This window comes from Bufo gargarizans, chromosome 1 (assembly GCF_014858855.1).
Source record: "Bufo gargarizans isolate SCDJY-AF-19 chromosome 1, ASM1485885v1, whole genome shotgun sequence".
In the NCBI taxonomy this organism is placed as follows: Eukaryota; Metazoa; Chordata; class Amphibia; order Anura; family Bufonidae; genus Bufo; species Bufo gargarizans.
Window position 1 is genome coordinate 294,476,243 of NC_058080.1, and position 27,450 is coordinate 294,503,692.

At 40.3% G+C, this 27,450-nt stretch overlaps 1 protein-coding gene across 3 annotated transcripts in view; it reads left to right on the plus strand.

Moving 5' to 3' along the window:
- The window catches only part of STAP1 (signal transducing adaptor family member 1), a 105,679-nt gene that overhangs the window by 52,647 nt on the left and 25,582 nt on the right, over window positions 1–27,450 (plus strand). For all 3 annotated transcript variants that reach the window (XM_044278891.1, XM_044278910.1, XM_044278899.1), the window contains exons 3-5: window positions 10,058–10,168; window positions 10,980–11,036; window positions 25,198–25,328. In XM_044278891.1, coding sequence (XP_044134826.1) covers window positions 10,058–10,168; window positions 10,980–11,036; window positions 25,198–25,328 — 299 coding nt within the window. The remainder of the gene's footprint in view (window positions 1–10,057; window positions 10,169–10,979; window positions 11,037–25,197; window positions 25,329–27,450) is intronic.

Genomic DNA, 27,450 nt, shown 5'->3' on the forward strand with positions numbered 1-27,450 from the left:
ATAACTTGACAAGATGCAGCAAACTAAAATACCTTGTGATATAAAAGGTCTAAATATATAAACTGCCCGTAACATAAAGAAGATCTAGATATATAATTTAAATAGTCTAAGTATTATAGCTCACATTTGTGGGATGGCCTATAATAAACTACAATAGACACTTAACCTCTTCCCGACCAGCTCCGTAATAGTACAGCCCTGGCTAGGTCTTTAAAGATGGCGCCTGCGCATTATAGCTGTGGGGTGCCTGCTGTTTCATACAGCAGACACCCGCTGCTCATGTAAAATAATACACATCATGGGTATTGCCATGTTTGAAAATGCCCATACTAGAAAAGTATAAAAATATATTCCCCATACGTTAAATACACAAAACAGGAAAAAATATCAAAATGGCAGATTCAGAGTTTTTTGGTCGCTTCATTTTCCACAAAAATTGTAATAAAGAATGATCAAAAAGTCGTACACACTCCAGAAAGGTATCAATGAATACAGATCACCTCGCAAAAAATGAACCCTCAGACAGCTCCAATCACATAATTACAAAAAAGTTATAGGGGTCAGAACATGGCAATGAAAAAATAAAATATTTTTATTATTTTATCAGTATCAAAATGCAAGAAAAATTATACATATTAGGTATTTCCAGATACGTACTGACCTATAGAATGAAAGTAACTGGTCAGTTTTATCGCACATTGAACATTGTAAATAAATAAAAACTTGTAGCGGAATTGCTTTTTTTTCCAATTTCACCCCATTTAGATTTTTTTTTTCCTGTTTACCACTACATCATATGCAATATTAAATGGTGACATTGGAAAGTACAACTTGTCCCGGAAAAAAATATGCCCTCATATGGCTATGTGAACATAAAAAAAAAAAGTTATGGCTCTGGGAAGACAGGGAGCTCAAAACGAAAAGCAAAAACCCTCCGGGGTAGAAGGGGTTAAACAGATAAAAATTGGTGTACACATTCAGAATAAATTGTATAGAGAACAGAATCCAATTTGGCAGTTTGATAACAATTCTCTGTTGGGCAGATAATTCAAAATAATGCACCTTTTCAATTTAGAATGGCAATTCTCGGGAACCTGCAGTATGCCCCCCCCCCCCCTCTCCACACACACACACACACACACAGTCGTTAAAGTATTTCTAACCTTAAAATGAAACCAAAAGTTGAGGAGAAAGAGACGTTAGATGTTGTCAACTGTTTCATATAAACTGCCGGGTACAAACATTGTAATTTAGGCTACTTTCACACTAGCGTTCGATCGGATCCGTTCTGAACGGATCCGATCATATTAATGCAGACGGAGGCTCCGTTCAGTACGGATCCGTCTGCATTAATAACTTAGAAAAATTTCTAAGTGCGCAAGATGCCTGAGCGGATCCGTTCAGACTTTCAATGTAAAGTCAATGGGGGACGGATCCGCTTGAAGATTGAGCCATATGGTGACATCTTCAAGCGGATCCGTTCCCATTGACTTACATTGTAAGTCTGAACGGATCTGCTCTCCTCCGCACGGCCAGGTGGACAGCTGAACGCTGCAAGCAGCGTTCAGCTGTCCGCCTGTCCGTGCGGAGGTGAGCGGAGCGGAGGCTGAACGCCGCCAGACTGATGCAGTCTGAGCGGATCCGCTCCATTCAGACTGCATCAGGGCTGGACGGAGGCGTTCGGGTCCGCTCGTGAGCCCCTTCAAACGGAGCTCACGAACGGACCTATGAACGCTAGTGTGAAAGTAGCCTTAAAAATCCAAAATGTTTTATGTTTATTTAGCATTGTCTGCCTTTCATGGTTTTCCAATAGGATCTGTTTTATTGAGGGTATTTTGATGTCCTCAGAACACCTTTACCATTTCTGTATGAGATGTCTAAATGAATAGCGTTGGCTTTTGTCCAATATTGACCAAAATAAATATTTCACATGCATTTTTGCAGTGTGCGCTAATAAAGTTTAAAAAGTTGGTGTCAACTTTTTTGAAGTGGGTTTTGGTGGAGATATGACATTATACCCCTCCATCATAAAAGATTCTAGGTCAAAAAAGATGTAGAAATTTGGCTGAATATAGCAGTGAAGGAAAGACTCCACTTATTCATTTTGAGATGTCTACAGAAACATGCCTGTTCCAGGGTGCTCTGCCTTATCAGGAAAAGGAATGATCTCTGGTAGTAGATTGATTTGAATACCAGTGGGATTCCAGGACATATAGTAACTTGAAGACACCCATGAAGAGATTAGTATAACTGTGCACCTCTCAAGTCCCCGCATTTGGTGGTACACTGCCCCCTCGAAGGAGAACTATTTATGTGTCAATATAAATTTCAAACCCTCAATAAGAATGTCAATCTGCTGCATTTTATATTGATCTTTTTCAACGATTCTTCCACAGTATTTAAACTCAGTGGATGTTAAGTGTTGTAGTTTAAGAAAGGATAAGAAAGATGTACCGTAATCTGTCTCCTTCCTCAAGGGCTTTAGATTCCTCATCAGTGCTCCAGAGAGATAGGAAGGCAATTCCATTGCAGGTGGATGTGAATGTATGTCTAAGAAATCAGCAAGCTGACTCATTAGGGAATTGACACCAGTAATTATTGGTCTACCTTGCAGGGATTTTATAGGCTTGGGAAGATGGTAAAAGAAAGGGGTAGTAGGGTCTCTAAACGTTTGGAATTTTTTTCTCTTTTTTGGGAATTTATTTTTTGGAATGCTTGCTTACTGAAATCTGCATATTTTGCGCTGTGCACATTGAATGGATTGTAACCCCAATAGATTGTATTTATTTTCATTTTTGAGAGTACATCAAGCTTCAATACAACTTCCTTTATTCGATGAACATATAATAATCTTACCTTTTTCCTAAAATGTCTGCAAAAACTTTTTCCAGCAGTTTTTTCTTTAAGGATTTTCTTAATATAATTATGATGACATTTAATGGTTAACCCACCACTGATGAAGGTGCAAGAGTGCACCGAAACGCGTTTGGTAAGACAGTATATGGGCTTCTAATATCTGAAGTTATTCAAGAATATCTTGTAAAGAAAACTCCCAGCCGGTAATTTATATAAGGACTGCCTATAACGAACACCGGCCAGTTGTTCACTTTCTGCATACGGAGCCGACCGGAGCAACAAAGCCGATCTTCCGGTCACGTGAGATATCATGCCCTGAATCACGTGGGGCACAGGAAGCGGAAGCGAGGACCCAGGACGCCGCAGCGGAGAGAGACGCCGAGGGAGCATCACCACGTGCGCACCAACGCCATCCAGGACCGGACCATCGCCTGTACATCGGGACATTGCATACACAGAATCTCCCCTGAGACTTGCTACTGACGGGGTAAGACTGTTCCTTAGTACATACGGCCGCAAATACCCACTCTGAAACTGAGTAACAGCACTGATAATACCAGCAATTTCAATGTGCACATAATCAATTTCAATGTGCACATAATCTTATTCTTTTAGTTGAAGGAATACCTCTGTACAGACTGATCACCTGTACAAGCAGGTTAACACATAGTCCAAAAGACTATTTTATAGTAAGCAAATTAAAGGTACCTGTTATTTATATGCTTCAAGTCTGCTGAATCGACGAATCCAGTATTGTATGTACAGGTCCTTCTTAAAAAATTAGCATATTGTGATAAAGTTCATTATTTTCTGTAATGTACTGATAAACATTAGACTTTCATATATTTTAGATTCATTACACACCAACTGAAGTAGTTCAAGCCTTTTATTGTTTTAATATTGATGATTTTGGCATACAGCTCATGAAAACCCAAATTTCCTATCTAAAAAAATTTGCATATTTCATCCGACCAATAAAAGTGTTTTTAATACAAAAAAAGTCAACCTTCAAATAATTATGTTCAGTTATGCACTCAATACTTGGTGGGGAATCCTTTTGCAGAAATGACTGCTTCAATGCGGCATCGCATGGAGGCAATCAGCCTGTGGCACTCCTCAGGTTCCGCTTGTTATCAGTGATGAGGCTCTATTTGGAGCCGCCTCACACTGCTGACCATGCGGTTGATAGTTTCTGCTTGGAATTGCTAGTGCTCGTTTGTCTTGGATCTCCTGCTTCTCCATTCATCTCTAATCTAAGTACTTGTTGCCTTTGCTGTTTCTTATTATCTGGTGTGTGTTGTTTCTAGGCCTCAGGGAGACTTAGGTTACTTAATTCTGGAAGGAATCAGCTGTCTCATCCCCTGCTATACCTATCCTAGGGCTCGTCAGTTTTGCAGGGCTTTAGGTATCCGGTGTATGAGTATTTCCACCATCAGAATCTGCTCATACTGGCAGGAGTTAGGGAAAGGCCTAGAGATTACTAGGAGGTCACCATCCTTCTTCTTTAGTGTGACAGATACCACCCCTCGTGCCCTGACTGACGTCAGACGTCAACTACGTCGATCTCACGAGATACGGTATGGTCACTGGTTACCAAGGCGTGACGTTACACCCTCCTGGAGGAGTGGGTAAGGTCAGTCTTGGTACAGTTTTCATAGATTCCTCCTGTCCACACGATCACAGAGAGGCAACTAGCTGAGAGAGCCTTTTCACTGCCCCAGTGAAACCGTGTGTTCTCAGCCTGGAAAGACTGCCACCACCACCAGTTCCTTGTTTCATATAAGCCTGGTCTGTTAAGCACGGACGTGGGGATTCGTGATCAACTATACAAGACAGGACAAGATTAAATTATATATTTAATCACCTTAAGGGCTCACTAGAAATTACACTATACACGCTAAGAATTTATACAGTGGTCTGAAGTTACAAATACAGGTAATAGGGTACAACAGGGTTAAGCAGAACAATAAGTCAGTTTACCAGATATATGAGTCCTTTGGGTTGCGATGAGTTCTATTCACGTTGTATTCACGTCGGAGGCAGTGATGTCAGCTGGTTGCAGGTCCCTTTAAACACATGACACGATGTGACCCCCTTTCAGAGAAAAGACAAGCCTTTTAAACTGTAGCCGCCCCCCCCCCCCCCTTTCCTGTCTGTGGGAAGGGTCCCCTCTCCCTGCTGATCCTGGCAGCTCAATGACCCACAAAACACTTTAGAGTTCATAGCTCCAGACCAGAAGGTCACAGGGAGATGGTTCTGGGACCAATAGACCAGCCTGGGTTTCGGCTAAAATTAAAGTCCAAGCATGGTACCGTTATTAGGTATGTTTGTCTTTGCCTCAGGATCGTACAAATATATTTGACTTATGTCTGGGATGGACAGGCGATTCATAATTCCTTATGAACCGCCGGTTCCATGATGTCTGGGGGGGAAATGATAGATCTGGGCAAGGGCTGAGACCCCCTACAGAGAGGTTTTCCTGTAGGATTAGCTGGCCTCCGTACTGGCTGGTTGAGGTGTGAATTCGTACGCATGTGGCCTCCAAGAAGCCAGAACCCCTGTGGAGTTCACTACCTCTGCTACCTGACAAGCTGATGGTTGGAGTGAGAACTTATTTTGCAGGTACACTGACAAAGGTGAAACAGATGAATATCATGGCTGCCATTAAATAATGATCCATTTTCCTCACACTTAGCTTTTGAGGCCTAGATTGTTGTCTATTCTTTGATTTGTTGTGGTGTGTATTTGGTGTTTTCCCTTCCCCTTAACTTGTGACATGGTGCTATCACAGCTCCCTATCATTGCACCCACTGCTTACTTTTTTGTAAAATTCGGCAAAGCAGCTGAATTCAATTTCAAATAAATTTGCTCATCTCTAGTTATCATACTAATTATGTCATACTGATGGGTGCTACTATGTGCTCTTTTAATGGGACAGAGTCGGTCTTTGGTTGTGTTTTTGTCCATATCCTTTTCAATTGCCGGTGACTGCCGAGCGATATTTGACTCGAGTCCTTTGCCACACGAGATACTAACGTGAATACATGTGAGGTACGGTCAACCAGGCCATTAATACTCAATTTAACCACACGGGGATGAGGCAGTAAAATATGCGAGTGGGTTCTCTACCACTGTGATAGAAGACTGCTGGACCCCCCTTTCTTTTCTGTTCTACGAAAGGTTCGCGATTAAAGATCGCTGTAAGCCCGTTTCGCACGGTGTAGGTGAGCACCAGACGATAGGCCACATGAGTGTTGATCCTGCCGATCGTGCTCACCTATGTCTGGAGGAGGTCGTATGTGGTGCGCGCTCGCTGCCTGGTGGCCGTCTGGGCTGCGGGCCTCTGATCCCTGCCCCTTTTAGATAACACAACGTTAAATGAGATGCTTTGTCCATCCGCTTTATTAAGCTATGGATGCCGGACGGATCCTGCTTTCTCCCACAGTAAGTGAGATCTCCACCTGATTTTTAAACACTCACATAATTATCGACACTTGCATGAAATTATTGTCAATCATGCTCACAAATCAGAATTGACGGATTGATGGATTTCATAATATTGTAAATGTAATATGGATATGAATTTTTGTATTATAACGAATAAAAATATTTAAAAAATAAAAAAAAATTATGTCATACTGATCTTTGTAACTTAAACTTACCATGCTTTGTTTTTTTATACCACCTGTTTATTAGTGATGGCTTAAATCTGAGGAAAGCATTTACCGGTATAAATATATATAAAATCCTAAAAGAAAGTTTCATCACACACTTTGGGAAAAAGGATTCTCGATGGAATCTGGTACATTCACATATGCAACAGCAGATCCAGCAGGCTGCTGTGGCCTTGTGCTAAAATAAAAGTAAAAAATGTCCCCATTATTCTGCACTTCAGTGCCCCATAATGAGAAAGTAAAAACAGAATGTTTTTTTGTTTGTTTGTTTGTTTTGTTCCCTCTCTCTCTCTGCATTGGGGGGCTGGGTATTTGGGGTAAAATTTAATATATGATGGAGTATTGTAAAACTGACCTTTTGGACGGTCCAATAATGTATTTGTTTTTTTGTATTTATTTTGGAAAATAAAATAAAGTAAAAAATAAATAAAAATAACCCAGAATGTTCAAAAACTGCTAATTTATTAAAAATGAAAATATTGCATTGACATAAGTCTTCAGACCCTCTACTTAGTACTTAGTTTAAGCACATTTGGTAGGGATTACAGCCTCCAGTCTTCTTTTGTAAGGGTTGGACACCTGGTTTGGGGGATTTTCTAACATTCTTTTCAGCAGATCCTCTCAAGTTCAGTCAGGTTGGATGCGGACCATCAGTTGACAGCCATAACAGGTCTTTCCAGAAATGTTTGATTGGATTTAAGTCAACTCTCCTGTGTTGTCGCTGTGTGCTGTAGGAAGGCCCAAGGGTCCGTCATTGACGGAAGCAGGGCCGTCTTTAATATCGATTGGACCCTGGGCAAAAATTTACTTGGGCCCCCTGGATCCCGCCTTCCCACACCTTAGCATGCAATCATGGCCTTCACCACAACACACACAAAAAATCCACACACCTGGTAGAGTACAGTGAATTACTGTAAATACTTCCAGTTCTGAAGACTCCAGCGGCTCAGGATCAGTGCTCTGGGCAGCTGGGCTCAGGGCTGGAAGTGGGCACCGCTCTGCATGCCCTGCTGTAGGCTGATAGCTGTAGGCAATCTTTGCATGCTGGGAGTTGTAGTTTTGCAACAGCTAAGAGAGCTGCAGGTTGGCCATCCCTGGCATACAGCAACCCACAGTATGCAGTATAGAACCCTCTAGTATACAGCACCCCACAGTATGCAGTATAGCACCCCACACTATACAATATACAGCACCCCACAGTATACAACACCTCACAGTATACAGTAGAGCAGTATAGCACCCCACAATATACAGCACCTCACAGTATATAGCACCCCACACTATACAGCACCCACACTATACAGTACAGAAGTATGGCACTCAACAATATACAGCACCCACAGTATATAGCCCCTCGTGGTATACAGCACCTCGCAGTATACAGCACCCCACAGTATACAGTAGAGCAGTATAACACCCCACAGTATACAGCACCCCAAAATATACAGCCCCCCACAGTATACAGTACCCCACAGTATACAGCCCCCCATAGTATACAGTAGAGCAGTATAGCACCCCACAGTATACAGCACCCCAAAATATACAGCCCCCCACAGTATACAGTACCCCACAGTATACAGCCCCCCGCACTATACAGCACCCCACAATATACAGTAGCTTACAGTATATTAGCATAACAGCCCCTTTCACCTTTTCCTGATGTAATCTTCACAAAAAAAGCTCCACAGTTAAGGCAAACTTCTCCTGCAGCAACACTCCTGGTAGAAAGAAAGGACCTTTGATTACCTCATAGCCATGTGACCAGTAATATTGCTAGGTTACTGGTCACATGGTGATGATGTCATCTAAGGTCCTAGAGAATTACAGATCTCACAGTATGCTGCCTGGAGTGCCAGCATGCAGGCAGGCATGGCATGGCAGCACCCCCCTGTGTAGCTGACAGCCTGACACCCGGGGCAGTGGCTAGCAGGGCTCAAAAGGCAGCTGCCTTGGGCCCCCCAGGAGCAACTGGGCTTAGGGCAGCTGCCCCTTTTGCCCCTTGTTAAAGACAGCCCTGGACAGAAGGTATGTGTCACCGAGGTTCCTGGCCTTGGTGAGATAAGAATTGGTAATTTTGTGTGAGATAAGAACCGGTAATTTTGTGTGAGATAAGAACAGGTAATTTTGTGCTCGCTGACACTGTTTTACGAGCACAAAAAGCCAATCCGGGACGGTTCTTATTGGGAGCAGCCAAAGAGCAGGCTGGGCGGCTGTTCCACACATCCAGGCCAAGTTTTGGGATGGGTTTAAAAACCCAGCCAGCAGCCCAGCTGGGTGTGGAATGTATCCTCCATCTGACAGTGGAGCTTGTCAGGCTCTGTTTTGGGACCTAAACATTTGGTACCATGCTGGAGTGACACTGCTGGGAATCAGGCACCCTAAAGCCTGCTGTGAATGGCTGTGGACTGCCGTGGACAAATCAGCCTGCCAGGTGACACCTTTGTTCTGTGGACTTTGTGCGGTGTGAATTAACACCAGGACTCTGCAAAGTGTTTGTGTTAACTTTTTCCTTTGGTGTGAATAAACACTGAACTTTTTGCTTTACTACCGTGTTCTTGCCTGTGTACTGTGACTGCTTACCCTGCCTACCAGAGCAAATTCCTACAGTGCCTAGAGTATTTGTCGTGTTGAAAGGTGAACCTTCGGCCTAGTCTGAGGTCCAGAGCACTCTGCATCAGGTTTTATTTAATATCTCTGTACTTGGCTCCATTCACGCTTTTCCTCAACCAAGACCAGTCTCCCTGTCCCAGCTCCTGAAACACACCCCAACAACATGTTGCTGCCTCCACCATGCTTCATTGTAGGGATAGTATTTGGCAAGTGATGAGTAGTGCCTGGTTTCCTACAAATATGACACTTGGAATCAGGGCCAGAAAGTTCAAATTTGATTTCATCAGACCAGAGAATCTTGTTTTTCACAGTCTGAGAGTCCTTCAAGTGCTTCTTTGTAAACCCCAAGCAGACTTTTACTGAGGAGACACTTTTTTTCTGGCCACTCTGCCATAAGCTTCAGATTGGTGGAGTGCTGCACTGATGGTTGACCTTCTGGAAGTTTCTCCCATCTGCACACACAATCTTTGGCAGTCAACCAGTGTTACCATTGGGTTCTTGGTCTCCTCTCTTCACATCCCTTCTCCCCTAATTTTACTTAGTTTGGTGGGGCGGACAGCTTTAGAAAGAGTTTTGGTTGTTCCAACCTTCTTCTATTTAGGAATGATGGCGGCCACCTTTGCTGCAGCAGACATTTTTTGTACCCTTCTCCAGCGTGTGAACTTCTTAAAGAGGTAATCTTTTGGAGAGACTCCACTGTCCTTTTGAGGGTTTTTACAACAAAATCACATATCCGCTACATTTTATTAAAGAATACAATAATTTCCTCATTAGAAAATTATTTGTTGCACAAGTTACTCAGTGTTAAGTTTTACTAATACATCCAACATTGAATTGCTTTTTATTTCTACCAAATTAAGATTAACAGCTGGGATTTACTTTTATGTCTTACATTTAATTCTTGTTTTTTTAAACAGTTTACCGAAAGCATAGACCTGCAGTATTTGTCATCGCTAACAGACAAATCTAACCAGAAACAATGTACAGAGGTTTTACTGCACTTTCCGAATGAGGAAGTGTACATAAAGGTGAGTTACATAACAGACAGCATTCAGCATTTGGCAGATTAATACCTGTATGTTTACTGATTCATTCCCTAAAGAATAAGCCTTCTATTTCTCTCAATTTCACAGAACAAAGGCATTATTCTTCATTTCATTATTTTGCTTCATAAAGTCTGGCCTGTGTCACATAACATTTATTCAACAGTCATGTCTAAAGAATTCAATCAGCATTATCAGTAGTAACACAAGATTTTTTTATTATTTGCATGTTGAAATAAAGGTCAGGTCTTACAATATTGCATAATGTAGATTAGATTATATTCTATGCAGCGAGGTTTCTAAACCCTAGTAGATCTGCAATGCACTTTACTGTTTAATATTAACACCTTGATTTATCACATTAGATTGCATTGCTACTACAGTTAAAATGTTCAAAAATATTTAGTTGTACTTGTGTTGTTTCAACCAACATTGGAAGAGAAAGATGGCACCAGCCTTGGCATATTTGTGCTTAGTTGTGCTTAGTATTGTACTTGGATTATAAACTGCACATTGGCTTGAAAATTCTCACCCAAGTATGGAACTTGATAGCAAACACAAATAACTGCCAAATTTTATTATAAAATTAGCATGTGCTAGGTGCTAAATTAAAAAGGGTCTAGATTTGTTCTGCCATCCCTACTCTGGTTTTAAATAAAACCTTAGACTTCTGCATGGGTTGTTTTAATTTATATAAATTATCCTGTTTTCCATCTACTGAAATGTTTCAGATTTCATCATACATGAAAATAATTCACACAAAATGTAAAGGAACATGCTTTGATTGATCTTGCAGGCTGAAACAACGGAAGATGCTGAAGAGTGGAAAGGTTTCATTTTGACCGTGTCTCAGGTAGACAAGTAATAACGTATAACTAGGTGAACGTGTATTTTCTATTGTTGTCCTCCATGTACCATCTTGTAGTAATTCAAGACATAAGATAAACAGGTTCTTCTAAGTGACCATAACATGGCTTTCAATAATATCCTATTGATCTTAAGGCATTGTACCTCATATGGCCGTAATATGGGAGCTCTTTACACGCACTTTATGGCTGTATGCCCGGATTACCATGGTTAGACTAAACCAGACTTGGAAGATCCAAAAATGTCCTTGCCTTAAATGGGTGAAAGGGCACAGGTGGGGAATGTCAGCAGCTAATAAAAAAGCTGCTTTTCACACATATGAAAGTCATGTTGGCAGCCATTATTCTGGAATTCCTGTCGCCAATACCACACTGCTACTCCTAGGTGCCAAAAGATGACATTCAACTAAACAGTAAATAGAGAAAACATAGAATATGTATTACAGGGGCTGTCTAAGCCCTAAACTAATTTTAGTGAGGGCCGGGCTAAGTGTTTAAATGAAAGAGAAAAATGCATTCACCTACTCAACACCACTCTGTTTCAGCATGAATGGTCCTGCCCCTGATTCTTCAAGTTTCCAGGGTACCAAAAGTATGACTCCTCTGCGGTCATGCACTGCTGCAACAGCAATTTACTGGGTTCAGCTTGCGTCCTCAGAGGCTCAGTGTGGATACGTCACTGCAGAGGCCTGTAAATGAATGCAGTGGTACACGTGACCATGTCACACCTCCAGTCCACCGAGGTCCAGGAGAAGTGGGGCTCAGTAGGTGAGTGCATTTTTTTTTTTTTTTCATTTAAACACCCTCCCGGCCCTCACTAAAACTTGTTTTGGTGTCAGACAATCCCTTTAAGTATGGTAAGAATACTATTGGGTTTTTCGTACAGTTCAGTAGAGCTGTAGGCATAGTGGCCATAATACATAATAGAAGCTAAAATGTACCTGTATTACAGCCATTGAAAAGAGGCTTGAGTTGATTTCTAGGTTCAGAATGAGTAAAACTGTTGTATTTTCAAATGCAAGTCCCAAAATGTTGCTCCAATAATAAGTATGGGACAAGTATTATCTGAGGTATGAGGTCAAACAAGGCATGACCTACAGCTTAATTTGTAATGCTAGTTGCCATTTCAAGCAGTGATCAAGTTTCAGGTCCAATAAACAGGCACTCTATCATATGTACTGTTGTAGTCCACAGACGTGCTACCACAGTATGAATAAAGCTACCTACACATTGTGGATTACAAATGTTTTGTTCATGTGGATTCTCATGCAGAAGCAGAAAACTGCGCCATAATACATTGCCGGCAAAGTGTATGAGCTTTCTCAAATCTCATGTACGCTGCTTTTTCGTTCCGTGTGGATTTTGAAATTCACCTGTCAATTCTTTGTTCAGATTTCACCCTTTTCAATGCAAGGATAAGATCTTCAGCAAATCCACCTCAAATCTGCAACAAAAAACACAAGTAACACGTGTTTTTTGGAGAGACTTTGGTGCGGAAACTAACAGAAATCTTTTGTAAACAACAACAGAAGTCTTCTGTGTGCAGGTAGCCCATCACTAGAAAGCAGACCTCCGCTTCCTTCACTCCTGTCTATGCACTCAAGCTAGCCAAATCCCAGCACTAATCTCAGAAACAGGCCGGATCCCTGCTGGGTCCTATTACAGCTAATGGGTCCTGCAGGTGCCTAGCCCTTTCCGGCTATGCTGGATACAATGGCCTCCAGCAGGCTGTTCCTGTGCCAGAAGATTTTAGCACTAGTGTGTAACTAGCCTTATAGTTATGCAATTCCTCCGCCTCTCCCTGCCCTTCAGGTGAGTGATTGACAGACTGTATACATGGATACGCAGCAGCCTGGCAATAACTGCAGAGAGTGTCTGGGATAGAGCGGTTCTCATGAATAAAGTGGACTCTTAACTATAAGACCACTGTTTTATTCCAACACTCCTATTAATTACGGGGCAAAAACATTATTTCTTGTGATATTTATCTTCTAGGGGTGCCAACTTGTAACATGCTGCGGCTGCTGCCCATAAGGCAGCATATTCGGCGGGCAGATCTGCTTTAACTGACCCATGAGATGTATAATTGCATTGTTAATGTTCAGTTTACATAACTCAACAATATAGTACAAAGTACAAATTATAATAAATAATTAGATAATTATTGACAATTTTATTGTTAACATGATTAGCATAACACAATGCATAAAAACATAATAAAAAAATATAGTAGGACTGGTGGTGCATTATTAGTGGGCGATATAAATAAAGTGCAAGTGCAACAAAGGTCAGTAAGCAATACACATGAATATGCTAAAGGGATATGGTAAAATTATAGGCAAGAACAAAGCCTAATTTGAATTCTGCTGATGAGAATAAATAACCTAAGTCTGCACAGTTATTATATAAAAACCAAAACCCAAAAATCAGAATCAGAGATATAATTACAAACATATACTACTGAAGTCCACGACCACAACAGCACCACATGCTCTATCTTTTTGCGGAACGAAAGGATCGCGGACCCGTTCGAGTGAATGGGTCCGCGATCCCCATGCGGCTGGGCCACAGTGGGTGCCCGTGCATTGCGGTCCACAACACGGGCAAGGGCTTCGCTCGGTTGTGTGAACAAGCTCTTAAACAGAGCTGGAGTAGATATCAATTATTATTCATGGCTGTTTTTTGGCGTAAATTATAGTAAATATGTCGGGCTGTGGTGGCCCTGTCCCCTTCTGTAAAGCGCCACCCAATTTTTTAAAGTGACAAGAGTGGTGGAAAACACAAAGGGAGGCATTTATGAAACTTTGCAAAAAACTGTTGTCTATCATAACCAATCGCAGAGCAGCTTTTTTTGCATTCTGTATTTGAGAAATGAAAGCTATGCTGGGATTGGTTGCTATGGGCAACAAAGACAGTTTTTATTTTAGACAGTTTCATAAAATTTTTGCCCAAAATGGCCTCTGCACCAAATTTTGTTACTTTTTTTACACCACCTGGCGTAAAACCGTGGTAAATTTACCCCCACTGTGCTGGCACTATCCCTAAAGACTCCCCAGGAATTGTTCAACTGTTAATAAGTTTTTGACTATAACTGTGGCTATTAACCCCTTTCCACAAATGAACATACCAGTATGTTTTCATTGTGGTCTTATAGTAATGCTACAGCCCGGCTTTGTGTATTACATATGGAAGCTCAGCAATGATTGACAGCTGCAGTGGACAGGATTGGAGAACTCCCTGATACAGGCTATGATTAAGGGCTCATGCACACGAACGTGTGCCGGCCGGGCTGTGCTGGGGACCTGAAATTGCGGTCAGCAATGCACGGCCACGACCATAGGGCCGCCGTATGCGGACATGGACCCATTCACTTGAATGGGGTCTGCGATTGACATCCAAGGGTCCGCACGGTGCGGAGGCATGGACAGAAACTCCACGGAAGCACTATGGAGTGCTTATGTGGGGTTCCGTGCCTCCGATCCACACCGAACCTTCTGTATTGTGGACCCATTCATGTGCATGAGCCTTAACACTGATTAAACAAATTAATGGGGCTCCTTTTGATTTACCACCATCAGCTCCAGCATTGTGATCACCAGGGCTGTCAGTTTTTTCATGACAGCCTGGAACCTAAGTCCAAGAAGCATGAACTGGAAACTTCAGCACTGAAGTCCTTGATGATTAAAAACACTTCTTTATTTCATAAATTAAAAATGAGTACAGTACATCCGGGGACCCATACAAAATAGAGGACTCTATTATATAGAAATTGAACATACTACCACAGGTGTGTTGGAAAAATTGCTAAAACTAACTATTTCCTACACCGACATAATAACAGATGCACAACATATCTATATATTTGATAAGGAAGCATGCTAAGATACAACAAAATTCACTCCTACAACAATTCATTAACAATTCATTTCCTTAATATCATTAATAAATATAACATAAATCATGTTTAAAATGAATTCCTCTAGGATATCTGGCATCTAAAGTCAAGATCCAGTACGCTTCTCTATGCGTTAACTTGGCATTCCAATGTCCACACTGGCACGGCTTTAAAGAGGATCTGTCAGCCTCTTTCACACTACCGTATGGCTATTTCAGTGTTTTGCGGTCCGTTTTTCACAGATCTGTTGTTCCATTTTTTTGTTTCCGTTGTGTTTCCATTTCCGTTCTGTTTTTCCGTATGGCATATACAGTATACAGTAATTACATAGAAAAAATTGGGCTGTGCATAACATTTTCAATAGATGGTTCCGCAAAAACGGAACGGATGACATACGGATGCATTTCCGTATGTGTTCTTTTTTTTGCGGACCCATTGACTTGAATGGAGCCACGGAACGTGATTTGCGGGCAATAATAGGACATGTTCTATCTTTCAACGGAACGGAAAAATGAAAATACGGAAATGGAATGCATACGGTGTACATTCAGTTTTTTTTGCGGAACCATTAAAATGAATGGTTCCGTATACGGAACGCAAAAAATGGCCCGCAAAACGGAAAAAAAACTGTAGTGTGAAAGAGGCCTTATTAAAGGGAATCTGTCACCAGTTTATGCCGCTAGGTTCTAATAGCTCCAGCACATGCCAATGAGTCCCTATATTCATGAGCTCACAGCTCTCCCCTCCCACCTGCCTTTGATTGATAGTTTTCTTTCCATATGAATCAGCAGCAGGTGGGCCAGGAGAGCCATGAACTCATGAATATGGGAGCTCATTCGGCATGCACTGGAGCTGTTTAGCACAAGATTGTGGCAAAATGGCCGAGTCAATTAAACAAAGAGACCCAGCATTTTGCTAAAGGGATCTGCAATAGTATTACCCCTGAGCTATTTATATGTGCATTCATTATTTTTTGTCTTTATTTGATGTAATAAAACTGTATATTTTTATAAAAATGTAAATAAAAATTTTGGGTGGGCATGGCTTTTGTCCCTGTGTAGGTTATATGGTTGGATATGCATGCCTTTGTTGATGCTGGATGTTTTTTTTGTTGTTGTTTTTCCAACAATATATGATTATTAGCTTTCTAAGTATAGAAAAACCACAGTCTTCAATATGATAAGGCTGATGAGCCCTACCAGGCAGTATTCCTGGTTTAAAGAGAATTTGTCACCAGTTGTATGGTGTCCTAACTAACGGTAACATAAACATACCCATGAGTAAAGTGCAGAAGTGCAAAAGTGTAACATTAGTGTGTAGATTTAGAATTAGATGTTCCCATCAAAAATATAGCGTATGATTGTATGAAAAGTGAAAACCATATAGTTCATAATTGTATGAAAAGTGAGAACCATATAATTCATAATTATATAAAACCCCTGAAAAACCCATAAAACAGTGCAAAGTGCAATAAATTTAACATAAATTCATAAATTCCATGGTTCCTAATCAAGCATGCTGATAGACCTCAGTTCATATGTAGAGTAATCCAATCCCCGAAGGTATTTTCCAAAAGAAGGTATCCAATCATGGCATTCATCCATAAGATTATATGTCAATTTTTCTAGCATAGAGTCCAAAAGAAAAACATCCAGGTCAGTATATCTGAAAGCAAGAATATGTGAAATAAAAACAGACAAAAAAAATCTATAATACTGTACATGCATAAAAATAAAAACGCATTACAAAATGGGATTGAAGCTAAGGGCCTCATTTAGCCCTTCTGGGGTTACTGTATCCAGCAGTGAATAAAGCAGCAATATGTACAGTATATTAGCTTTCTAAACATAGTAATCAACTCTTCTCATTATGGAAAGGCTATAGTACATATCATATACACTACGTACATGATAGGACACAGCTCTAAGACACAGATATGTCTTCAGCATGCTGATGTCTAGCCCTGTCAATCAATGGGAAGGAAAAGTGTGCAGAGTTCAGGGGGTGCTCTGTGGATTCCCCCTAGTGCTCCAACTTGCTCATTTGTTTTTGAATAAAACACAGACATCTCTGCAGCTTTTTAGCAAACAGACAAATGAAAGGTATTGTTTTAATCGGCATGATGAGCCCTACCAGGCAGTATGCCTGGTTTAATAGGGTTGGTCATGCTGACAGAGCCTTTTTAACACCGTCTCAATTGCAAATACTTGGAGACTGTTCACATTACTGTGCTGTACCTGTACAAAATCTTTTGCAGTTCCAAACAAATTCCTAGTTGTGGGATTATTCATATAAAATAGATGTTCCCCTATCCTCTTTCTAAGAGGGCGGGTGGTACATCCTACATATTGGATGTCACACTCATGATGACACGCTATCAATTTAGAAATAACCTGATAGTTATGGTGCACTGATCTGATCCGATCTGATCTTCTTGTCTTTATTTCACATGTCCTATATTGAAAAAAAATGCTAGGGGAAATAATATTCCCAATGGTTCTTAATCTTTTTGATACAAACCTACAACCATATTTTAAAATATCCCTTAAAATCAGATTCTTATTTAATACAGGTAAATATCATATACTTTTTTGAATCATATAAAGATCTGAACTCTATCTAGTTGAAAATATCATAGGAGACTTCTGGAATTTAAATTTACCCTTTTTATCCTGTCAGTTTTTCTCATAACAAATCCCGTCTATCACATTGTTGTGTGTGAACAAGGTTATGCAACACAAACTCCCTGTGTCACCTATTTCTCAATCTTTTAGTAATGCATATGGTTTCAACTTGAAAATCCTGCAAATCAGTGCAAATCCATTTAGCTCGAATGTACTCTCCTTTGGTGAGATTATCCACAATGGGTTTCGGGTGGAGCTATCATATTTTAATATAGAATTACCTGCAATGAGTTTTCTGTAAGTGCTACATTTCACTGTATTTGTGTTGATATCAACACGTAACTGAACATCCATAAAGGGAAGACACCTATTATTCATCTCAGAAGTAAATTTCAAGTAGTGAGTTGGAATTAATATATTTAAAAAATTCTGGTATGGAAGGTACTGGACCATATGATCAAAATATAATCTATGTAACTTCCATACCAGAATATATCCAAAACAGAGGAGTTAAAGTGTATATGAGCTTATCCCACCAACCAGTGAAAATATTGGCTAGGAAAGGGGGAAAGGTGAGGTCCATTGGGCAATCTTGAACTTAAACGTAAAATGACTGATCAAAGAAGAAACTGTTGTGTTGTAATAAAAAAATGTTATAGCTAGGAGGAGCTATATGCTAAATTGATGACTTGATCACCAGTATATTTAGAAATTTATATAGACAGAGTAGTAATGGTGATTTAAGTAAAACTTAACTTTTAATTATTAAGATAGAATATGTCCCAAAGTGTGATATTAGATACAAAGAGAGTGTATGATAGCACAAGGGATACGAAAAATACTTGGTACACGACGGCACCTTTAAATTCACAATAGATTAGTGCACGGCGGCACCTTGAGTAACCGGTGGTCTTACCGTTTCAGCCACGGTCCTCTGGTCTTTGGTGATGTCCAACGCAAGCAGGTTTGCTGTGGAAAAAAGAGCGATTGGGGCCCGGCAGGGGTGTTAATGGGTTAAGGGTACCTAGACAGCCCTAACTATGAGTGCTATCTCGGCCCTAGCATCCTATTTACGGAGCACCCGTTCTAATAAGAACGACCCTGTCCGGAACCTGACCCTTTCGCTACTTGGCCCTATTGTGCCCTAGTGTAGCTAGTCCCTACACGCATGTTTCGTTTTTGGAACTCATCAGGGGAATTTAGGCACACACAGGGGGGCAATGTGATGTAGTGACATATAGTATTGGTATCTTTACTTGATTAGCAACACATACATCAATGCAGTTCTGATAATGCAAAATATGACACAATTTGATACTTTAAGGTGGCAGCCTTTCGTAACGTATAATATATTCCTTCAGTTCATCACTATAACTAATGTACTTGGACATTTGATCTCCTAATACCACCAACACTTGTTCATATGGTATTGCAGTATGTAAAGACTCAATGTCACAGCTAATCCATACACAATCCTTGAACCAATACATGTTGTCCATCACCTTCAAAATCTATATGTGGCTGTGTATGGCTTCAAGGACATCTTCAGCCTATAGTGAGGAGAATGCCAAGGTATATAATAGATACAAAAGTGATATTGAAGGTGATGGACAAGGAGAGTACATTTGAGCTAAATGGATTTGCATTGATTTGCAAGCTGAAACTATACACGTTACTAAGAGATGGGGGATACAGAGAGCCTGCGATTCGGGATATGGGGAGCCTGTGTTACATAAAGGCTTTGTTCACACACAACAATGTTGTTGTTATATAATGAGAAAGATTGTCAGGATAGAAAGGTTCAATGGAAATCTAAGAAGTCTCCCATGATATTTTCAAGTAGATAGGATTCAGATGTGTATTCGATTCAAATAAATTATACCTGTATTGGATAAGGATCTGATTTTAAGGGAGATTGTAAAACATGTTTGTAAATTTGTAGCGGAAAGATCAAGAACCATTGGGAATATTATCTCCCCTAGCATGTTTCAAAATAGGACATACTCTATGAATGCCACTGGGCTGAGTATGGTAGGTTAATACCCACGTGGCAATACGAGATGCTGTTTGTGTAAATACATGGTGAAAATGATACCATTGGATCAGTCCATCATGAAGAGATTTTTCCTATCAGGTCATTTCTAAATATTACATTCTAGACACTACACTACATGTCATAGGATGTCGTGAGTGTGACATCCAATAGGTAGGATGTACCACCCACGCTCTTAGAAAGAGGATAGGGGAACATCTATTTAATACAGACAATGCCACATTTTGTACAGGTACATCAGAATAATGTGAACAGTCTCCAAGTGTTTGCAATTGAGAAGGTGTTAAAGCCGTGCTGGGGTGGAGATTGGAATGACAAGTTAACACATACAGGAGCGTACTGGAAGCTGACTTTAGATACCAGGTAACCTAGAGGAATGGATTTTAAACACGATTTATGTTATATTTATTAATGATAGTAATGAAATGATTTTTTTTTATGAATTGTTGTAGTGGTGAATTGTGTTGTATCTTAGCATGCTTCCTTATCAATTATATAGATAGATTGCTCCTATTATAGTCTGTGAAAGAAATTGGTAATTTTAGCATTCATTCCAACACACTTGTGGTAGGCTACTTTCACAATGGCGTTTTGGCTTTCCGTTTGTGAGATCCGTCCAGGGCTCTCACAAGCGGTCCAAAACTGATCAGTTTTGCCCTAATGCTTTCTGAATGGAAAAGGATCTGCTCAGAATGCATCAGTTTGCCTCCGATCAGTCTCCATTCCACTCTGAAAGCAGCCCCCAAACGCTGTCCGCTTGACGAAACTGAGCCAAACAGATCCGTCCTGGCACATAATGTAAGTCAATGGATCCGTTTTCTCTGCCACAATTTGGCACAATAGAAAATTGATCTGTCTCCTATTGACTTTCAATGGAGTTCATGACTGATCCGTCTTGGCTATGTTACAGATAATAGAAACGGATCCGTTCGTGATAGATGCATGCGGTTGTATTATTGTAACGGATCAGTTTTTGCAGATCCATGACGGATCTGCCGAAACGAGAGTGTGAACGTAGCCTTAGTCTTTTCAATTCCTATATAATAGAGTCTGCTATTTTGTACGAGTCATGTTATGATTAAGAGCCGATGTGCGAGGCCCAAAACGCACCAACATCTGGGATGTACTGTACTAATTTTTTATTTATGAAATAAAGAAGTGTTTTAATCATCGAGGACTTCAGTGCTGGAGTTTCCGGTCCATGCTTCTTGGATTCAAGCTACTGCCCGCAGGTGTGGTATTCTTCCCTCTTGTGCATGGTCCTTCAACTCATTATGACTGAGCTGTGTTGCTGAGCTGGAATGATTTATATTTGGTGCTAAAACCTATACAGCTACATAGCTATGTAGTTCCAGCGACAGAGCTCCTGCAAACAGCTGATCAGCAGGAGTTCCTGGAATCGGACCCCCACCAATCTAATAATGATGACCTACTGTAGCCTAAGAGTGGTCAGCAATACTTCCCTGAGAACCCTTTTAAAAGGAAAGGCTTTGTTAATCTTGTTTAGTTTCATTTAGGAGAACACAGGTTGCTGCCAGGATCTTCGTACTTTACGGCAAACCTAGGCAGAGACTTGTACTGTAAATACTAATAGAGACCAAATAAAAGTTTAATTTTATTTGTAAATTGACTGAGGATCCTATTCCAGTGATTTGTCATATATAGAGGGTCCAAGGGAGTTTTCAAATAGCAGCTCAAGAATCAGTGATAGAATATACAAATATTACAATGAATTATGATTAAAAATTAAGGATCAAAATTACTGAAGAAAATTGTAGTGAAGTACTGAAAAAAAAATAGGAAATTTGAAAAAAAATATTTTATACTAATTAAAACTTCCCTATTAATTAAATGAAATGAAGGGGTCAATGTCACTAACTTTAATAGCCTATAGTAGAGTGGGTTTAAGTTTACAGTTAGATCCTGTTAATCCCAGTGTACCATCTTTTGAAATAAATAGCAATTGTGCATGCGGTCAACATCACAATAAAAAATCAGCTTTATGTTAATGTCTGTAAAGCGCTGCAGAATATAGTAGCGCTATATGAGTGCATAAAATAAATAAATAAAAATAAAGAACCGACATCTGCTGTACGTGTATGGCAGATGTTGGGAAGGGTTTAAAGGGGCTTTTCACCTTTTATATATTGATGGCCTATCCACAGGATAGGTTATCAATGACAGATCAGGGGGGGTCCAAAACCTGGCACTTTCAAAATTAGCTGTCAATTGAATTGGAGCTAAGCAGAAATACAACATCACTGCCATTAAACAGTGGAAAGAACCTTGTACTTCTGGCCCCATCCATTGTTTAAAGGAATTATCCAGGTAATCCCAGGATAGGTCATCATTATCACATCAGTGGGGGTCCTGGCACCACGGCGATCAGATGTTTCAGGGAGCTGCCGCACTCACCATAGCTCTGATGAGCACAACTGGCTCCCGGCAGCTTTCCAAGCACAGCCCCTTACATTGTATAGCAGCTGTGATTGGTATTGCAGCTCAGCCCCATTCACTTCAATGGGGTTGAGCTGCAACTCGGCCATGTGACCAATGTGACCGAGCTGATTGGCTGGGCTCCCAGGTGTCAGACCACCTATCCACAGGATAGGTCATCAATATCAAACAGATGGAAAAACCCTTTAAAGAGGACCTTCCACCACTGCTGACATGTCTGTTTTAATAGCTTCATGCATTCCCCATGTAATACCAATTCTGGAGCATCTATTCTTATGGCTCTATGTTGTGCCATTCCTTTATTATTTCTAGAAGTTATGAATGAATTGCTAGCAGTCTGCAGTAAGGGTAAAGATGGGTGGTAAACCAGTTGGGGGGAGTAGTCCCTGCACAGACTCACTCTGTCCAATCAGTCTTGCCATTTTCAGACTGTGCAGGTACCCCCCCAACTGGTTACCACCCCTCTGTACCCTTACTGCAGACTGCTAGCAATTCATCTATAACTTCTGGTAGAAATAATAAAGGAATGGCACAACATAGAGCCATAGGAATAGAGGCTCCAGAATTGTTATTACATGGTGAATGCATGAAGCTATTAAAACAGACATGTCAGGAGTGGTGAAAGGTCCTCTTTAAAACCCTAATTAACTTACATTCAGACATAACAACTTGCAGACTTTACGCTGATATACAGTGAAAATTTGCATCTATTGTATTTTTCAGCACCATGATGTAACTAGTTTAAATTCTTTCAAAGTAATGGTTTTCTTAGCTATAGTGCTGTGAAAAAGTATTTGCCCCCTTACAGATTTCTTTTATTTTTGCATATTTGTCACACTTAAATTTTTAAGGCTACTTTCACACCTGCGTTTAGGTGTGGATCCTTCTGGTATCTGCACAGACGGATCCGTACCTATAATGCAAACGCTTGTATCTGTTCAGAAGGGATCCGTTTGCATTACCATGAAAAAAATAAATAAAAAAATTCATGATAATGCAAACGGATCCGTTTTGACTTACATTGAAAGTCAATGGGAGTTGGATCCGTTTTCAGTAGCACCATATTGTGTCAGTAAAAACGGATCTGTCCCCATTGACTTACATTGTAAGTCAGGATGGATCCGTTTGGCTCCGTTTCGTTAGACGGACATCAAAATGCTGCAAGCAGCGTTTTGGTGTCCGCCTCCAAAGCGGAATGGAGGCTGAACGGAGGCAAACTGATGCATTCTGAACGGATCCTTATCCATTCAGAATGCATTGTGGCTAAACTGATCCGTTTTGGGTCGCTTGTGAGAGCCTTGAAACGGATCTCACAGGCGGACCCAGAAACGGCAGTGTGAAAGTAGCCTAAGATGATCAAATTTGAATAGCAGACAAAGATAACCTGAGTAAATATAAAAAGCTGTTTTTAAATGACGATTTCATTTATTAAGGAAAACAGCTATCCCAAACAACCTGGCCCTTTGTGAAAAAAGAATTGGCCTCCCATGAATTAACTGTGCTCAACCACAGTTTTTGGAAAGCTGAGTTCAATTTCACTAGCCATGCCCAAGCCTGATTACTGCCAGACCTGTAGAATCAAGAAATCAATAAATAGAACCTGTCTGACAACATGAAGTAGGCCAAAAGATCTCAAAAAGCAACAAATCGTGACCCGATTTGTCGAAATTTAAGAACAGATGATCAAGAAAGTCACTGACATCTTTCAGTCTGGAAAAGGTTACACATTTATTTCTAATGCTTTGGGACTCCAGCAAACCACAGTGAGAGCTGTTATCTACAAATAGAGAAAGCATGAAACAGTGGTGAACCTTCCCATGAGTGGCCAGACTACCAAAAGTACTCCAAGAGCGCATCGACAAATCATCCAGGAGGTCACAAAAGAACCTAGAACAACATCTAAAGCACTGCAGGCCTCTCTTGCCTCATTTAAGGACAATGTTCGTGATTCAACAATAAGGAAGAGACTGGGCAAAAATGTTATCCAATGGAGAGTTCCAAGGCAAAAACTATTTTTGACCAAAAAGAACACAAAGGCCCGTCTCACATTTGGCAAAAACGTCTTGATAATACCCTAGCTTTTTTGGCAAAAATATTCTGTTGACTGACTAGACAAAAATGGAAATTTTGGAAGGTGTGCGTACCTTACATCTGACACTGACCGTCAAAGATGGTAGTGGTAGTGTGATGGTCTGGGTCTGCTTTGCTGCTTTAGGACCTGGATGACTTGCTGTAATTGATGGAACCATGAACTCTTTTCTGTACCAGAAAATCCTGAAGAGAATGTCCAATCATCAGTATGAGACCTTAAGCGGGACAATGATCTGAAGCACACCACTGAAGGTTTTAGAGTGGCCTAGTCAAAGTCCAGACTTAAATGCGATTGAGATGCTGTGGCATTGCCTTAAACAGGACGTTTATGGTCGAAAACCCTCCAATGTAGCTGAATTAAAACAATTCTGCAAAGAGTGGGCCAAAATTCTTCCACAGAGATTTGAAAGACTCATTGCCAATTATCGCAAACGCTTGATTGCAGTTGTTGCCGCCAAGGGTGGCACAACCAGTTATTAGGTTTAGGGAGCAATAACTTTTTCACATTGGGTCAGGTTTGTTTTGGTTATTTTTTTTCCCCTTAATAAATTAAATCATCTTTTAAAAACTGCACTTTTGTATTTACTCAGGTTGTCTTTGTCTGATATTCAAATTTGTTTGATAATCTGAAACATTTATGTAAGTGTGACAAATGTGCAAAAACAAAAGAAACCTGTAATGGGGCAAATATTTTTTCATAGCAGTGTATATATAGTTTGACAGTGAGTAACTGGTTACCTGAGGAAGCATTTGTTCTTTGCCCCCTTTTACAATAGATATGAGAGAGAGAGACACACACACATTGTTCTGTCAGTGTACAGATACAGATGTTATTTACAATATACTATGAATATTTTTATATTGTATTTTGTCGAATTTGTAGTACTGCAATAGGAGAACATCATCCCTCCTCACAAAATACAGAATGAAAGTAATTTCCAAAATGATGAAATAGCATAATTCATTGTAACAATACTTTTATCCACATACAGATGCAGTGTAAAGTGACCTCTTTTTTTTGCCTTCAGAAATCAGTTCCAACTTCTTTGACTTTGTTACCTGGACAAATAGTTCAGCTAAAAGAGGTCCTAGAAAAGGAGTCTTTAAGGAGAGTTTCAGAATCTTATGAAGATGTAGAGGATGTAAATGAGATGCCTGAGTAAGTTTATAAAAAATACTCAAAGCATAAAAAAGAAATACATGAAAATACTACTTGTTTAAAACAAAAGTGGTAGTTTATAATGTTTTATTCTTTATTGTTATATCGTCAAATTATTCAACGTCAGATTATAGACACTGAATAATGTGACACTCAGATTGCTGCTGCAGATATTCAGCTTACTTGCTGCGGATCTGCTTGCGGATTTAGCCCCATTCAATGGGACTAATCACAAGGAAAACTATGAAGAATGAACATGTTTATTCTATTTTTGTGGATTCCAAAGTTCATATGGTACAGATTCTTATTATAATTGACAGTTAATGTTTGCCCTTATGACATGACTTTTCTCCCATATGGAAATACCGTGCAGAAAAAGTGTGTGTGACTGAAAGTAGTTGTAACATGCTAGCCTAAAATAATTTTACAATGCTTTGAGAAATCCCAATATAACATGCATATAACTGTCACATATTGTCAGATTCTCAACCTTTCAAGCCCCATACATCTGAGTTTTGTCGCCCCCGCCAGCCTTTCCTTACTTGGCTTTAATAATAACGTGCTTTCTGTAGTGACATCACAACTGCAGCAAGTGATTGACTAACAAAGTGCAAATGACACATCGTTGATGTAGCCTAGTAAATATGTACCAGCAGTGGACCACAGAATTATCAGCCTGCCATATGACAGTATGTGTCAGTGTGTTATTTTTAGTGATATGCTTGTTATACTATGTTTTTTCAAAGTTTAGGAAAGCCCTTTTAAATGAGTTCATTTGTATATTTCATATTTAGCAAATGCTGAGTTACTGCTAATATTTGATCACAATTAGCGTTGAGCGTTTCGAAACTTGGGAATAATACTGTATAGAGATCCATTCTAACAGTATTAGAATGTATGGGCTCTGTACCTTGGTACCGCTAATCAATGAAGTCATGCGCAACGTCATAAATAAATAACTTGGGCTTATCGAAGCCCATACATTCTAACACTGTAGGGAGACGGATCTCCATACAGTATTATTCCCAAGTTTTGGATGAAGCATCCAAAGCTCACTTCGCTCAACACTAATCACAATTTTCTGCCCTTTAGCGACACACCTGTCAGAATTGAGGCTGTGTTTCAATACTTGAAAAAATGAACTACAGTTCTATGGATTGTGCTCAGGCTCTCAATTAAAGGGAGTCTTTCGGCATTAAATTCACTTTCAAATTGTGCACAATGCCAGGTACAGTTGCCTCCACATACCTTGCAGTCTTGGGAAAGTCATCTTCTAATCCATATTCAGATTAGCTCCCAAGTGCACCAAGGGTGGCCCAAGCCACTCATTGCACCATAGTTCTGGCCCTCTCCCTTCCCTTTGCATCCCTCTATTTTTTTGATTGACAATGTCAGGTGTTTCTTGTGTCATTGTGCCTGTGCCTCGACACATGCGCAGAATGGTCACATCGGACTGAACATGCATCATGACTTGAGCTAACGGCACAGGCACAAGATTTCAAATGATGCAGGGAAACATACTATATACATCATATAGTATATGCCAGTTTCTTTCTAACAAAGCCAGAACCAGCTTTGTAGTTCACATGGATCCAGAGATCTCCCCATTCAATGCTCTGCTAGATTGATATCAAGCTGGCAGCTCAAAGGGAGTGTCTTCTCTGCTGCAGCTAAGGGGGCGTATCCATGCTCTACCTATCCCAGCTCAGGAGCCAGTTGAAGGATGAAACTGACCATGTGCGGCCATCTCAGTGAGCTGGATAAAGAAATAAGAAGAAAAAAAACAGCAGGTGACGCTACACAGACACATTTTATTGAATAAATGAGTGGCTGTACAAAATGTTTAACTGCATACAATTACAAAAGTATTCAGACCCAGGTGCTGGTTTGAAAACTGTAGAATATTTTTTGTGGGACAATACCTTTAAGTGAGAGAGAGAGGTGTGGGGAAGGGATAGAAACAGCAAGTTGCTCTGACCCACCCTTAATGCACTTGAGAGGTTAATTGCATATGGATTAGAAGATGATTTTCTCAAGATTGCAGGATCAGTTCTCGCAGCTAAATGTATGAGTATACTATAAATGGAGGCAGCCCTACCAGCCATTGCACCAGTCATTTATT